This window comes from Fukomys damarensis, unplaced genomic scaffold, assembly GCF_012274545.1.
Source record: "Fukomys damarensis isolate Sample0158 unplaced genomic scaffold, DMR_v1.0_HiC HiC_scaffold_37, whole genome shotgun sequence".
NCBI lineage: Eukaryota > Metazoa > Chordata > Mammalia > Rodentia > Bathyergidae > Fukomys > Fukomys damarensis.
The window spans coordinates 31,327,599-31,339,823 of record NW_022900949.1 but is presented as its reverse complement, the minus strand read 5'-3'; the positions used below and the strand labels follow the sequence as shown (position 1 = coordinate 31,339,823).

Below are 12,225 nucleotides of genomic sequence, written 5' to 3'. Positions count from 1 at the left end.
ATTCCTTCGGCAGAATGAATGGCTTGTGAACGTCAGGGCGGGCGGCAGGGCTGGGCCCCAGCCTGTGCCTCTCAAGGCCCACAGGTCACCCCTGAGCCAGCCCCACCTCTGGGCTGGGTGCACAGAACCTCACCAGTGTCATCTGAGTCCCCTCCCCCAGGGCTCGCAGTTTTCATTTGCGCACAGCCCATTTCTTAATGCCCAAGCAATCCATATTCATGAACAGTTACATAACCGCCGCCCACCCACGGCCCAGCACTGGGGGAGAAGGAGGCTGCAGGGCCGCCCCATCTGCGGTCCACTCCCGGGTGCCAGTTCCCCTTGGTCAGCCGAGGCCCCAAGTGTTCAGTGGAAAATTCCGGAAGCCAGCAGTCCACCCGCTTCCAATTGCTCTGCTCTGGGCCCCCTCGAGGCCAACCCAACAGGAGCCCTTGCCCGCTGGCGCATCCTCACTGAGCCACCACCCCAAGTGTCTCCGGGTGCAGGATGGGGTCCAGGTCACCTTGGATTCACCCAGACATGGCTCCCACAGCCCTGGAGCAGTGACTCTGGAGTCACAGACCCGGCAGAGAGGAGCCTATAGCACTTCCTTTGAGCACACAATGATGTTCCTGACGTCAGAAATTGTGTGCTGAGGTCGCCGAGGTGAGAGGGAGAGAGAACATTCACCCAACTTTCTGAACCGTGCTTTGTATATAAACCAAACCTTATCTTCCCCTGCCTGTGTGCTGGGAGGGAGCTGTGTGCAGGGTTTGGCACTGGCCTGGGTTTCAGGTGTCCTCGAGGGCCCCAGAATATCCTCAGGGACAAGGGGGCTGCCATGTGGGAACAGCAGAGGAGGAAGCAAAGGCAAAGGTCCTGGGGCCCAGCCTGGGGGTGCCCATGAGTGGCTAGCATGGAGGGTGAAGGGCTCAGCAGGGCAGACTTCAGATCCGGGGTTGTTCTGGGAGCTCTGGGGACCATGGGAGGGCCGAGGAGGGGACCTCTTCCTTGTTCTGGAGGTGGGTCCTGCCAGCCATGCGGTCACCACCAAGCTGCAGTCCATTTCCTTTTACAGCAATAGCAATAGCAACACCCATGTCAGAAGCCAGGCATGTTGGCTGACACGTCACCCTATGGCTGCTGTGCCCACTTGCACTGGGTAAACTGAGGGCCAGAGAAGTGAGGTGGCTGGCCCAGGTCACCCGCAGGCACAAGAGCACTCATGCCTGGGCTTCAGTAGCCCAGCCTGGATGCCCACTGTGCCGACACCTCGTGGGCACACAGCAGGGGCTCAGGCTCACAGACAGCACTGCAGGGCACCTAGCAAGCCCTTCAGAGCAGCACCCTTAAGCCAGCCAGGACCCCAGAGCCCCAAGTGGTGGCAATGGGGACCACCTGTGGGCATGTGTGGGGGTGATGCAGCATTGCAGCTGGCAGTCTTCTGTACTTCAGTTTCCTTGTCTGCGAGATTGGACCTTACAGGGCCACAGGGTTCAGGGTGACTGTGCCAGGCCTGGCACCGGCCAGCCCTGTGAGCATGGTGTCCTTGGGTCTCCTCAGGGGATCTATGGAGGCAGTAGGTGTGGGGGTGCTCTCCTGTCAGACCCGGGGCACCCAGCTCCCTTGGGAGCCCCCATGAGGCCCGGGTTCAGGAGTGGCCTGGGCCCGGTGCCCTCTGCCACTGCCTGGCTCCTGTGAGGAGGGGCCTGAGCAACACAGTGGGCTCAGCCTGGAGTCGGCCAAGCTGCTGGGGCCTGGGGCCCTGGCTGAAATGGGGGCCATGTGGGAAGAGGTGAAGCCAGCTAAGGGTCGGGGGTGGGAGGAGACCCCTTGGGATGCTTGGTAAACAGAGGCAGGCAGGAATGGCAGCCTGAGGGCAGGGTGTTGGTCCTGCTCTGTCCTAACCTCTGTTCCAGTCCTTAGGGACTGGCCCCAGGGTTGCTCTACTCCTGAGTCACACCCAGCCCTCTTCTGACAGAGTCCCTAATTTGCATGGACTCGGCCCTCCGGCCTTATCCTCCTGGGTGACCCGGCCCAGTGTTCTCCCTTAGCTTCCAAAATCAGACTGGTCTTGTCCCCATGAGCCTGAGCCACGCTGGGTAGGGATGGGTCCTGCTGGTGTCTGGACCTGGGGCAGTGAGTCTCAAGACCCTGTCCTGTGGGGCAGCCAGTACCTGTGGAAGGTTCTGGAGCTAAGCTGACCTGTGTGTCTCTTGCAGCTGCAGCCAGAGCAGCTAGACTGTGGCGCAGCCCACCTGCAGCACCCACTGACCATCCTGCAGCCTCTGAGGGCCACCCCCGTGTTCCGTGCCCCAGGCCTCACTGCAGTGGCTGTGGCCAGTGCCAACAACTACACGGCTGTCTTCCTGGGCACGACCACTGGGCGGCTCCTAAAGGTAGGATGGTCCCATGGGGCTCTGAAGCTGGGTAGACCTCCATCCGGATCCCTGGGCTCTGCCCCAGGCCAGCCCTGTGAGTCTAGACTCAGTTTCCCCATCTTTGAAGGGCTGGAAGCTGCTGTGGAGCTTTGATGGGGCAGGGCCACAGCTGGCAAATACGGGCCTCTCTGGGCCTCAGTTTTCCCCGTGTGAGGTGGGTGACAGAGGAGGCATGAGGAGGGTGGCCAGTGTCCTCTCTGTGCCCCTTGGTCCTGTAGGACTAGAGAAGAGGCAGCTTGTATGATGTGCACATTTGCACAGAATTCAGACTCAGGTCTTCATTCCTGTCCGTGAGGCCTCCAGGCCCAGAGCGGTTTGGCACACATGGGGTCCCGGGGCAGGATGGGCAGGAGCTGCTGGGCACTGCCTGACACACACCCCCTCCAGCTCAGCCTGAACGAGAGCATGCAAGTGGTCAGCCGGCACATGGTGACAGTGACCTATGGGGAGCCCGTACACCCCATAATGCAGTTCGACCCCACGGACCCCAGCTACCTCTACCTGATGACTTCCCATCAGGTAAGGCTGACCCACGCTCAGGTGCCTGCAGCCCCTGGCCTGTGCACAGCTGGACTCCTTCCCTCCCCCAGAGAGCATTAGGCCTGTTTCCTGGCCCCTGCTCAGTGCCCACTTCTGCCCCCAGATGGCCCGTGTGAAGGTCGCAGCCTGTGAGGCGCATGCCACCTGTGGGGATTGCGTGGGCGCGGCTGACGCCTACTGTGGCTGGTGTGCCCTGGAGACACGGTGAGGCCCAGGGCTGCGGTGGTGGTGGTGGGTGGCAGGCAGTCACCGACTGGGACCTGACCCGTGCCATCCCCAGGTGCACCATGCAGCAGGACTGCGCCAACTCCAGCCATCCACGCTTCTGGACCAGTGCCAGTGAGGGCCCCAGCCGCTGCCCCGCCATGGCTGTGCTGCCGGCTGAGATTGACGTGCACCAGGAGCACCCAGTGAGTCCGCAGGGGTCCCTTTGGTTAGGTGACACAGTGAGCCCAGCACAGCCAGATTCCCAGAGGGGGAAATCCTAGCCCCGGGAGGTGGCTGGTCCCCCGGCTCACTGGAGCACCCCCCATGTGCCAGGCACATTCTTGACACTGGGGACACAGCTGTGAACAGTGTGAAAGAGCTGGGTGTGGTGGTGTACAACTGTCATCCCAGCACTTGGGAGGCTGAGGCAGGAGGATCACTGAGCATTCAAGGCCAGCGTGGGCTGGATAGCGAGACCCTGTCTTAAAATATAAATAAATAAAACTGGTGACGCAGAGGGCAAGAAAAGTGAAAGTGCCCAGTGGTGGAGTGCGGAAGGGTGGACATTTCAGACTGGTCAGGACAGGGAAGTGGTGGAAGTGACATCTGAGCAAGTACAGGGAGGTGAGCTGGGTGGCCTGGCAGGGGGTTTGGGGCACAGGAAGTGTGGGGATGAGGTTGCAGGGCTCCGGAGATGAAGGAGTCTCCTGGCCAGATAACAGTGGGCCTTGACAGGGGGAGCACAGTGTGTTTCCGCCTGGGAAACTGAGGCCCAGAAGTCACGTGGGATGTGCAACCCTCCGGCCTTGAGGGCTAGGTGCTGCCACTCATTGCCCAGGGCAGGCTCCAGCAGGTCGGCTCCAGGGGGCTGAGCTGCCTGTCCTATACTGAAGTCCCCTGCCGCCAGGGCATGATCCTACAGGTCTCTGGCAGCCTGCCCAGCCTCAGTGGCCTGGAGATGGCCTGCGACTACGGCAATGGCATCCTCACGGTAGCCCGAGTGCCGGGCCCCGCCGATGGCCACCAGATTGCCTACTGCAACCTCCTACCCCGGGACCGCTTCCCAGCCTTCCCACCTCAGCAGGGTGAGTGAAGGGTAGAGGGAGGCCAGAGGGCTTGGGATGAGTCCTGACTTTCGGCCTCTGAGGTCCCCACCTGTGACCTCCAGACCATGTGGCCGTGGAGATGTCCCTAAGGGTCCGCGGGCAAGCCATCATCTCGGCCAACTTCACCATCTACGACTGCAGCCGTGTTGCCCATGTGGCCCCCAGTGCTGCGTAAGTGGCTTGGTGTCCTGTGGGTGTGGGGGACAGGGTCCCCAGAAGGCCCTTGTTCATAGCTCTCACCTGCCCACCAGGCCTCTGCAGACCCCCATAGAGATTCCTTGCCTGCACTTGGTGCCCACCTACAGGCCCCTTGCATACATCTGATGGTGGGGAGCTCACTCCTTACAGGGTACCCTGTGCCCCTTCCCTTCTGGGCCTGGGTCCCCAGGCAGGTTTAGGTGAGGGCGGGAACAGAGTCTGAGGCCTGTCTTCCAGCTGCACCAGCTGCCTGTCTGCACGCTGGCCCTGCTTCTGGTGCACGGAGCAGCACACCTGCGTCTCCAACCAGTCCCAGTGCCAAGCCTCACCCAACCCCAGGGTAAGCCAGCGCGGCAGGGCCTTACCACCTTGTTCCATCCTATTCTATGAAAACTTTAACATGTTGAAGATCTTTTCAAGTCCTTACATCTTCCTTGACACTGAAGAACCAGTCAAGTGTGATCCTGCTATCCCATTGAAGGCCAAAATCCTTGGGTGTGGTTCGTGGCTGTGTAAGCCCTGGCAGACTCCTAACCCTGGGCCTGTTTCTCTCCCTGTAAAATGGGCCACCTGGAGGGCTGGGAAATCTAGAATTAACACAAGTCACTAAGTGGCCTTGGATTGATGGCCACTGTGTACCTAGGGACCAGAGACAACTTCTCTTGAGGGGATTTTTGTGCTGGCTTATGACAGAGGTGTAGGAGCTCACAGCTAGGAGGGGTTTCCAAGGCTACACCCAGTCAGAATCCCTGCCCCAGGTTCTCCGGGCAAGAGCAGCAGGGAGTGGTGGGAGGGCTGTCTTTTGAGGGTTACTGCTGTGGGCCAGAGAAGAGGCAGCTTCCTCCCAGCCTGCGTAACTAGGCAGTTCACCAAGTGCCAGGTGGCTGTGGAGGGGCTGGGCTCGCAGGCCCTGCAGGGGTCTGCACGTCGGACCAGAAGAGGGAGGAGACACCTGCCTGTCCCCGCTGTCCCCTTCCCCACATGTGCAAGCAGAGGGACTGCAAAGAGGGAAGATGTGGCTCCCAGGTGGCTCTGCCAAGACAGCAGGACTGGACAGGATGGGGCCTTGTGGGTTCCCCAGAATAGGGTAGTCTGGGGGGTGGGCAGAGGGCCCAAAGGTTGGGAGGTGGCCTGGCCCACTAGACACAGGCCTCACTCCTGAGCCTGCCGGGCAGGCTTGCGACAGAAGCCTGGCCAGGGGACCAGTGTCTTCCACACAGCATTGCCCAGCACAGGGTGGTGACCGAACCTCCATATTCCCCAGAGCCCCCATGACTGTCCCCAGACTCTTCCCTCTCCTCTGGCACCTGCGCCCACTGGTGGAGCCCAGGACATCCTCGTGCAGCTGGCCAACGCTGTCTCCTTCCACGTGAGTCCCCACGTGATCGTGCCACTGTTCCTGGGGCTGGGCCCCATCCAGACTGCTGCACAGGACAGAGGAGGGGGCGAAGGGAGGGGGGACAGCGGGTACCCAGACTGAGGGCACAAAACCTGCCCTGGCAACGGGTGGGCGTGTTCTGTGCTGGCTGGGGTAGGGGTGGGCAGGACAGCTTGGTTGGCAGGGCCCGGGAGGCCTTACTCTGGTGTGGGCGTGACCGGAGTTTGGTCAAGGGGTGGGTGGGACCGTTTGGTGGGCAGAGCCCGGTTTGCCTTAGTGGGGTGGGCATGACGAGTCTGTAGTCAGTGTTGGTTGCTTAGGTGGGCGGGGTCCGGGATGTCAGTCATCAGGGTGGGCGTGGCTCACTCCCACGTGGACCTTGCTGGTTCGCTGGCATCCACCTTGCCCCCCGCCTGCGTCTACCGTGAGGTTGGCTGGAGCCTCCCCTCTGTCCAGCGGGGAAACTGAGGCGGGAGCAGATGGCTGAGTTCTTGCTTCCCCCGCGCCCGCCCTCCCGCAGCGTCCCGGGTGGGAAGCGTTGACAAGTCCTGGCAGGGAGCCAGCCGTCCCGCTCCTGGGACTCCATCTGCTGCTCCCACAAGGAGCCGCCATGACGACTTGTCACATGTGGGGCTGCGTGCTGGGCATCGGGACATGTTGAGAGGGGTGCCCTGGCCCCAGTCCCCAGGCCCAGGTCCCTCATCTCCACCCCCAGGGCTCAGGCCCCTGTCCCCAGGTTATCCGTCTCTCTGGGACACACAGGCCATGTGTGCCCCTAAGCTCAACTCTGCGGGATACAGATGGGTACTGTGCCGTGTCATCAGCCAGTTGCCCGTGTTGCTTCCGGCTGGGACCCTAAAAGAGGAGCCTAACCTGCTGTCTGTCGGGGTGGACCCTCTCATAACAGGAGCACAGACAGGATGTCCTGGCACATGGCCAGCAGGGGGCTCGGTCTTACCCAAGGCGCCCTAGCTCGCTCCCTCAACCAATGTGTGCAGCTGCTGCTGCTAGGCGAGCAGGATGAGCCTGCCCTCTCCATCAGCAGACACTTGCTAAGCACCTCCCACACACCCTGTCCTAGTTATCAATTCTAAGCATCCAAGGTTTGTAAACTTGTAAGATATACAAGCTCCAATTTCCAGCAACTCTGCAAGGGAGGAGAAATGATTCCCAATCCCTTTTGTACATTGTACACTAAAAAAGTTGCTGGGTGTGGTGGTGAATGCCTGTAATCCCAGCACTTGGGAGGCTGAAGTAGGAGCATTGCTGTGCATTTTAGGCCAGCCTGGGCTCCAGTAGTGAGTTCAACACCAGCCTGTAGTACATAGTGAGAACCTGTCTTGAAAAGCCAAAAAGTAAAAGTAAGTAAAGGCTCTGCAAAGAGAGGTGATTTGATAAGGCCATGCAGCTTAGGAAGGAGCAGAGGAGGGACTCGAACCTGACTGGAGCTTTTCTAGCTGCTTTGTGGAACCCCCTGCAGTGGGTGGGAGATGAGGAAGGGGTTCTTGACACCCACTTCTAAGTGGGTGGATGCAGGATCCCATGGGTGTGCCTTTCTGATTGGCGGGTGTCAGGAGCTTGGGGGCAGGGGATGTCTGAGCTGGAGTCAGGACTGCAGTGCGTCTTGCCAGAGGCAGAAAGTGGACCAGCTGTCCTTGGGGAGGAAGAAGGGACCCTGGGACAGAGCATTGCCTGCATCCTAAGGCAGAGGTAGGGAGCTGGCAGTTTGAGCTGAGTCCAGGCCTGGTTTAGGCTCCTGGGGAGGTCGGGACGTCTCTGCCTTCCCAAATTCTGGACATGGCAGCTGGGAACGCTCTCAATGAAGGGGGTGCCCTGAGGGTGTTGGGATGGTGCTGCCTGCCTCTCCCAGTCCCTCCATCCGTCCCTACAGGGAGCAGCGCTGCAGTGCAGCTTTGGGCTGGAGGACAACTTTGAGGCTGTATGGGTGAATGAGTCTGCCATCCGCTGCAGCCGTGTGGTGGTGAGTAGGGTGACTTCTGAGGAAAGGCCCCGTCCTCCCTGCTCCACTTCCGGTCCCTCACCCAAGCCCTACTCCTGCCAAAGACCCAGACCCATGGGCTCTTCCTACTCTACTGTCCTCTGCAGCTGCACACAGCCCAAAAGAGCCAGAAGTTTCTGCTCAGCCTCCAGCTACAGGGGCAGCCACCCCGGTTCCTGGACAGCCCTGACCCCGTGACAGGTGGGCGCCACCCCTGCCAAACGCCAGGCCCTGCAGCATCTCCTGCCAATGGCTGTGCAACTTTCAACAGTCCACGTGCCCTCTCTGAGCCCCACTATTCCCAGTGAAAGAGGTCTCAGTCCCTGTACAGATTTGGGCCAGTGCTGAAGCCTGAAGCCACTATTGCTTTTTATTTTTAAGCAGTACTGGGATCTGAACCCAGGGCCTTTGTACTGAGCTATAGCCTCAGCCCTTCATAGTTTTTGAGTCAAGAGTCTCACAAGGTGCCCAGGAAGGGTTTGAACTTGTGATCCTTCTGCCTCAGCTTCCCAGAGTGTTGAGATGACAGGTGTACCCCACCATACCCAGCAGTCGTTGCATCTTGCACGTACTGAATCAGCACACCAAGGGGAACTACATGTGAACCATGATGGCCCCAGACCCTCCCTGCCCTTCCGGGGGTTGTTCCAGGGTTTGAGACCGCTGACAGGGACCCACTCAGGCTTGGTGCAGTCCAGCCCCACTGCTTTGGGCTGTGGCTCTGTGGGCCTCAGCCTCTCCCACAGCTGTGCTATGGACCCCAGAGGAGGGTGACAGTGATGGGGCCCAGGTTAGAGAAGGTGCTGCGTGCCCCGGCTCTGACCATGCTGCACATTGTCTCCCCAGTCGTGGTCTACAACTGCGCCATGGGCAGCCCTGACTGCTCCCAGTGCCTGGGCCGTGAGGACCTGGGCCATCTATGTATGTGGAGCGATGGCTGCCGCTCACGGGGACCCCTTCCATCCCCGCCTGGCACCTGCCCAGCCCCCGAGATCCGAACGGTGAGCACTCAGGCACACACAGGCAGTCTCCCATGACTGAGGCAGAGAGCCTACTCTGCATTTTGGGGAGCAGAGAACAGCGGACACATGGGGTGGGGGGCACAGGACTTCGCACCACCAGTGCACGAGATCCCAGCCACTCCCATCTGGTGAGCACCCAGGCTCCCTCAGTTACTTACTAGCCTGCATTCTAAGAAAAACAACTCACCGGGCATGGGGGTGCATGCCTGTCATCTCAGCACTCTGGGAAGCTGAGGCAGGAGGATCCCAGGTTGGAGCCCAGACTAGGCAACTGAGTAACATAGCAAGACCCTGTCTCAAAATAAAAATGGGCTGGGGATGTAGCTTACTGTGAGGGTCGTGTGTTCAATCCCACTAAAGAAAGAAAGAAGCAAGCAAAATCAAAACAATAGAAAAGCACTACTCGGGGTGGGGACTGGATTGGCCTTGCTGGGGTCAGATGCCCACCCTGGGTCCTGTTGGCTTCAGGCTGAGGTGTGGAGCATGCGGTCACCAGGTGGGCTCAGTGACTGCTGCCCACACGTCCCCTGGGCAGCCCTCTCGCCCCATCTCCTCCCCCTCCTCTCCTGAGCCTGGGTCCAGGTGGCCTGTGGGACATGGGAGACAATTCGCACTCCCTAAGGCCCCACAGCCCCACCTACCTTCTCTGGCTCCTGGCAGATTGAGCCCCTGAGTGGCCCCCTGGACGGTGGGACCCTGCTGACCATCCGTGGCCGAGACCTGGGCCGGCGGCTCAGTGATGTGGCCCACAGCGTGTGGATTGGCAGCGTGGCCTGCGAGCTGCTGGCCAACAGATACACTGTGTCCGAGGAGTGAGTGGTGGAAGAGCCCCTTAGTTCTGTCCCCCCAGCCCCACACCCCAGCCTCGTCCTTCGGCCGTGACACCTGGCTCTGGTGACAGTGAAGAGCAGTGGGAAAGTGGAGGTGGGGCTGCACTGTCAGGGAGGGCAGGGGAGCTGGATACCGAGGCCACCGGCCCAGCAGGTGTCCAGGACCCACGTGGCTCCTGTCTTAGAGCTGCAGAAACTTGTGGGGTGGGGATGACCCCAGTGGGTAGTGCTGTTGCCCATCTCTAGCTGTGACCCTGTGACCCGGTGTCCCCCCAGGATTGTGTGTGTCACGGGGCCAGCCCCAGCAGCATTCTCAGAAGTGGTGACCGTGAACGTGTCCAAGGAGGGGACGTCCCGGGAGCGTTTCTCTTATGTGGTGAGAAGCCCTGTCCACTGTGCCCACCACCCTGCCTGCCCAGTGCCCGGCCTGACTGCTCACCTCCCTTCCCAGCTGCCCCAGGTTCATTCCCTGGAGCCGGCCGTGGGCCCCACGGCGGGTGGCACCCGGATCACCATCCATGGGAGCAACCTCCATGTGGGATCCGAGCTGCAGGTCCTGGTGAACGATACTGACCCCTGCAACGAGCTTGTGTGAGCCCCGGGGACCACAGCCTGGGGGTCTCCCCCCAGGTCTGCCGGCCCCTCTCCTCCCTGACTCTGTTTCCCTACCTGTTGAGGACAGGGCAGTTAGTGGGGGTGCTGTGGGGGGAAATACAGCAGGTGTCCCACAAGAGACACCACAGTGCATGTGGTCAGCGCCCGTTGGGCTCACATCCTCGCGAAGGCCCGGGCCGGGCTGTGGCCTGCAAGTGTGGTCTGGAGCCGGGTGGGAAATGCCCGTCTATCATGCACCGATTGTGTACCAGGCCCCGTCAGTACACACGTCCGGGCCTACCACAGCCTTCAAGGGCAGGCAGACGCACCACAGGAAACATGAATGGGATTGTGAGAAAAGCTGCTGGGAAGATTGGAAGGCGATCCGGGGAGGCTTCTTGCGGGAGGTGGGCGGTCAGGAAGAACAGGGCCCGTGTTGGGCAGCACTGAGGGACTTGGGTGGGGGGCACATGTCAAGGTCACCGTGCCGTCCTGCTCCCCCAGGCGCTCGTCCACCAGCATCGCTTGCACCATGCCTGCCGGTGCCCTGCCCACACCAGTGCCTGTGTGTGTGCGCTTTGAGCGCCGGGGCTGCGCCCACGGGAACCTCAGCTTCTCCTACATGAGGAACCCGGTCATCATGGCCATCAGCCCGCGCCGCAGCCCCATCAGGTGAGACCAAGCTCCCTGCTGCCCTGCCCTGGCCCTGGCCCTGCCTCTGCCTGCCCTGCCCAGCTGTGGGTGGTGATGGCTTGGCTGTCCCCAGCGGCGGCAGGACCATCTCGGTGGCCGGTGAGCGCTTCCACATGGTTCAGAACGTGTCCATGGCTGTGCACCGCATCGGCCGGGAGCCCACGGTGAGGACCCAGCAGGAGCAGTAGGACAGGTGGGTGGCCCCGACTGCGCACCAGTCCTCCCTCCATCCCCTGTCTCCTCTGCTCCCAGCTGTGTAAGGTCCTCAATGCCACACTCATCACCTGCCCGTCACCTGGGGCCCTGTACAACGCCTCAGCACCCGTGGCCTTCTTCATCAATGGCCGGGTCTATGCAGACGAGGCTCCCTATGAGGCTCCGCCTGACCCTGAGGAGATGCCACGCGGGAGCCGCTTCTACCTGGACTACCTGCCCAACCCACAGTTCTCAACAGCACGGCGTGAGCGTTGGATCCGCCACCACCCTGGGGAGCCACTCACCCTTGTCATCCACGTGAGCAGCTCGCCCCATCCCTTCTCATTCCTTCCCCACTGTCGCAGTTCGGATCCCATCCCTGTCCCATCCCCTGCTCACGCCTGTCTCTGCAGAAGGAGCAGGACAGCCTGGGGCTGGAGAGCCATGAATACCAGGTCAAGATCGGCCAGGTGGCCTGTGACATCCAGATCGTGTCCGACAGAGTCATCCACTGCTCAGTCAATGACTCTCTGGACGCTGCGGAGGGACAGCTGCCCATCACGGTGAGTGGGTGGGCCCTGGTTCTGTGATGGGCATAGCCATCTGAGTGGGTGGTCCTGGAGGCTTGGTGGAGTGGGCAGTGCGGGACCACAGTGGGTATGACCTGGTTCCTCTGCGGAGCACTCGCCCCTGCCCCCGAGTCCAGTAGCCTAGGCCAGCAAAGCAAGGCAGACAGAGCTCTACACCCTTACTTGATGGCTGGGGAGACTGAGGTCCAAGAAGCCAGTGACCTCTTGCTCAGGGTCAGTGAGTGGGCCACCTGGGCCTACGGTGGCTTGACTTTCAGAAGCAACACACCGATGGGCATCTAGAGCAGGCTGCCAGCCAACACAGAGTCCTGGAGGAGGAGCAGAGGGGGCCCTGGGAGCAGCCCCTTTTCTGCCCCGTCCCCACTTGCATGTGTGCTCACTGCTTCAAGCACACTGCCGCCCCAGGATGGGACAGCTCCCTTTACAGGCCCGGTCCTCAGTGTTCACCTGTGC

General features: G+C 61.0%; 1 protein-coding gene across 1 annotated transcript in view; it reads left to right on the top strand.

Moving 5' to 3' along the window:
* Positions 1-12,225, top strand: part of Plxnd1 (plexin D1) — a 32,331-nt gene that overhangs the window by 10,997 nt on the left and 9,109 nt on the right. The window contains exons 3-20 of the mRNA XM_010637991.3: positions 2,202-2,378; positions 2,808-2,939; positions 3,064-3,164; positions 3,241-3,370; positions 4,075-4,252; positions 4,336-4,444; positions 4,709-4,811; positions 5,736-5,840; positions 7,741-7,830; positions 7,956-8,049; positions 8,695-8,849; positions 9,531-9,682; positions 9,977-10,076; positions 10,152-10,291; positions 10,799-10,966; positions 11,061-11,151; positions 11,240-11,500; positions 11,596-11,745. Coding sequence (XP_010636293.2) covers positions 2,202-2,378; positions 2,808-2,939; positions 3,064-3,164; positions 3,241-3,370; positions 4,075-4,252; positions 4,336-4,444; positions 4,709-4,811; positions 5,736-5,840; positions 7,741-7,830; positions 7,956-8,049; positions 8,695-8,849; positions 9,531-9,682; positions 9,977-10,076; positions 10,152-10,291; positions 10,799-10,966; positions 11,061-11,151; positions 11,240-11,500; positions 11,596-11,745 — 2,436 coding nt within the window. The remainder of the gene's footprint in view (positions 1-2,201; positions 2,379-2,807; positions 2,940-3,063; positions 3,165-3,240; positions 3,371-4,074; positions 4,253-4,335; positions 4,445-4,708; positions 4,812-5,735; positions 5,841-7,740; positions 7,831-7,955; positions 8,050-8,694; positions 8,850-9,530; positions 9,683-9,976; positions 10,077-10,151; positions 10,292-10,798; positions 10,967-11,060; positions 11,152-11,239; positions 11,501-11,595; positions 11,746-12,225) is intronic.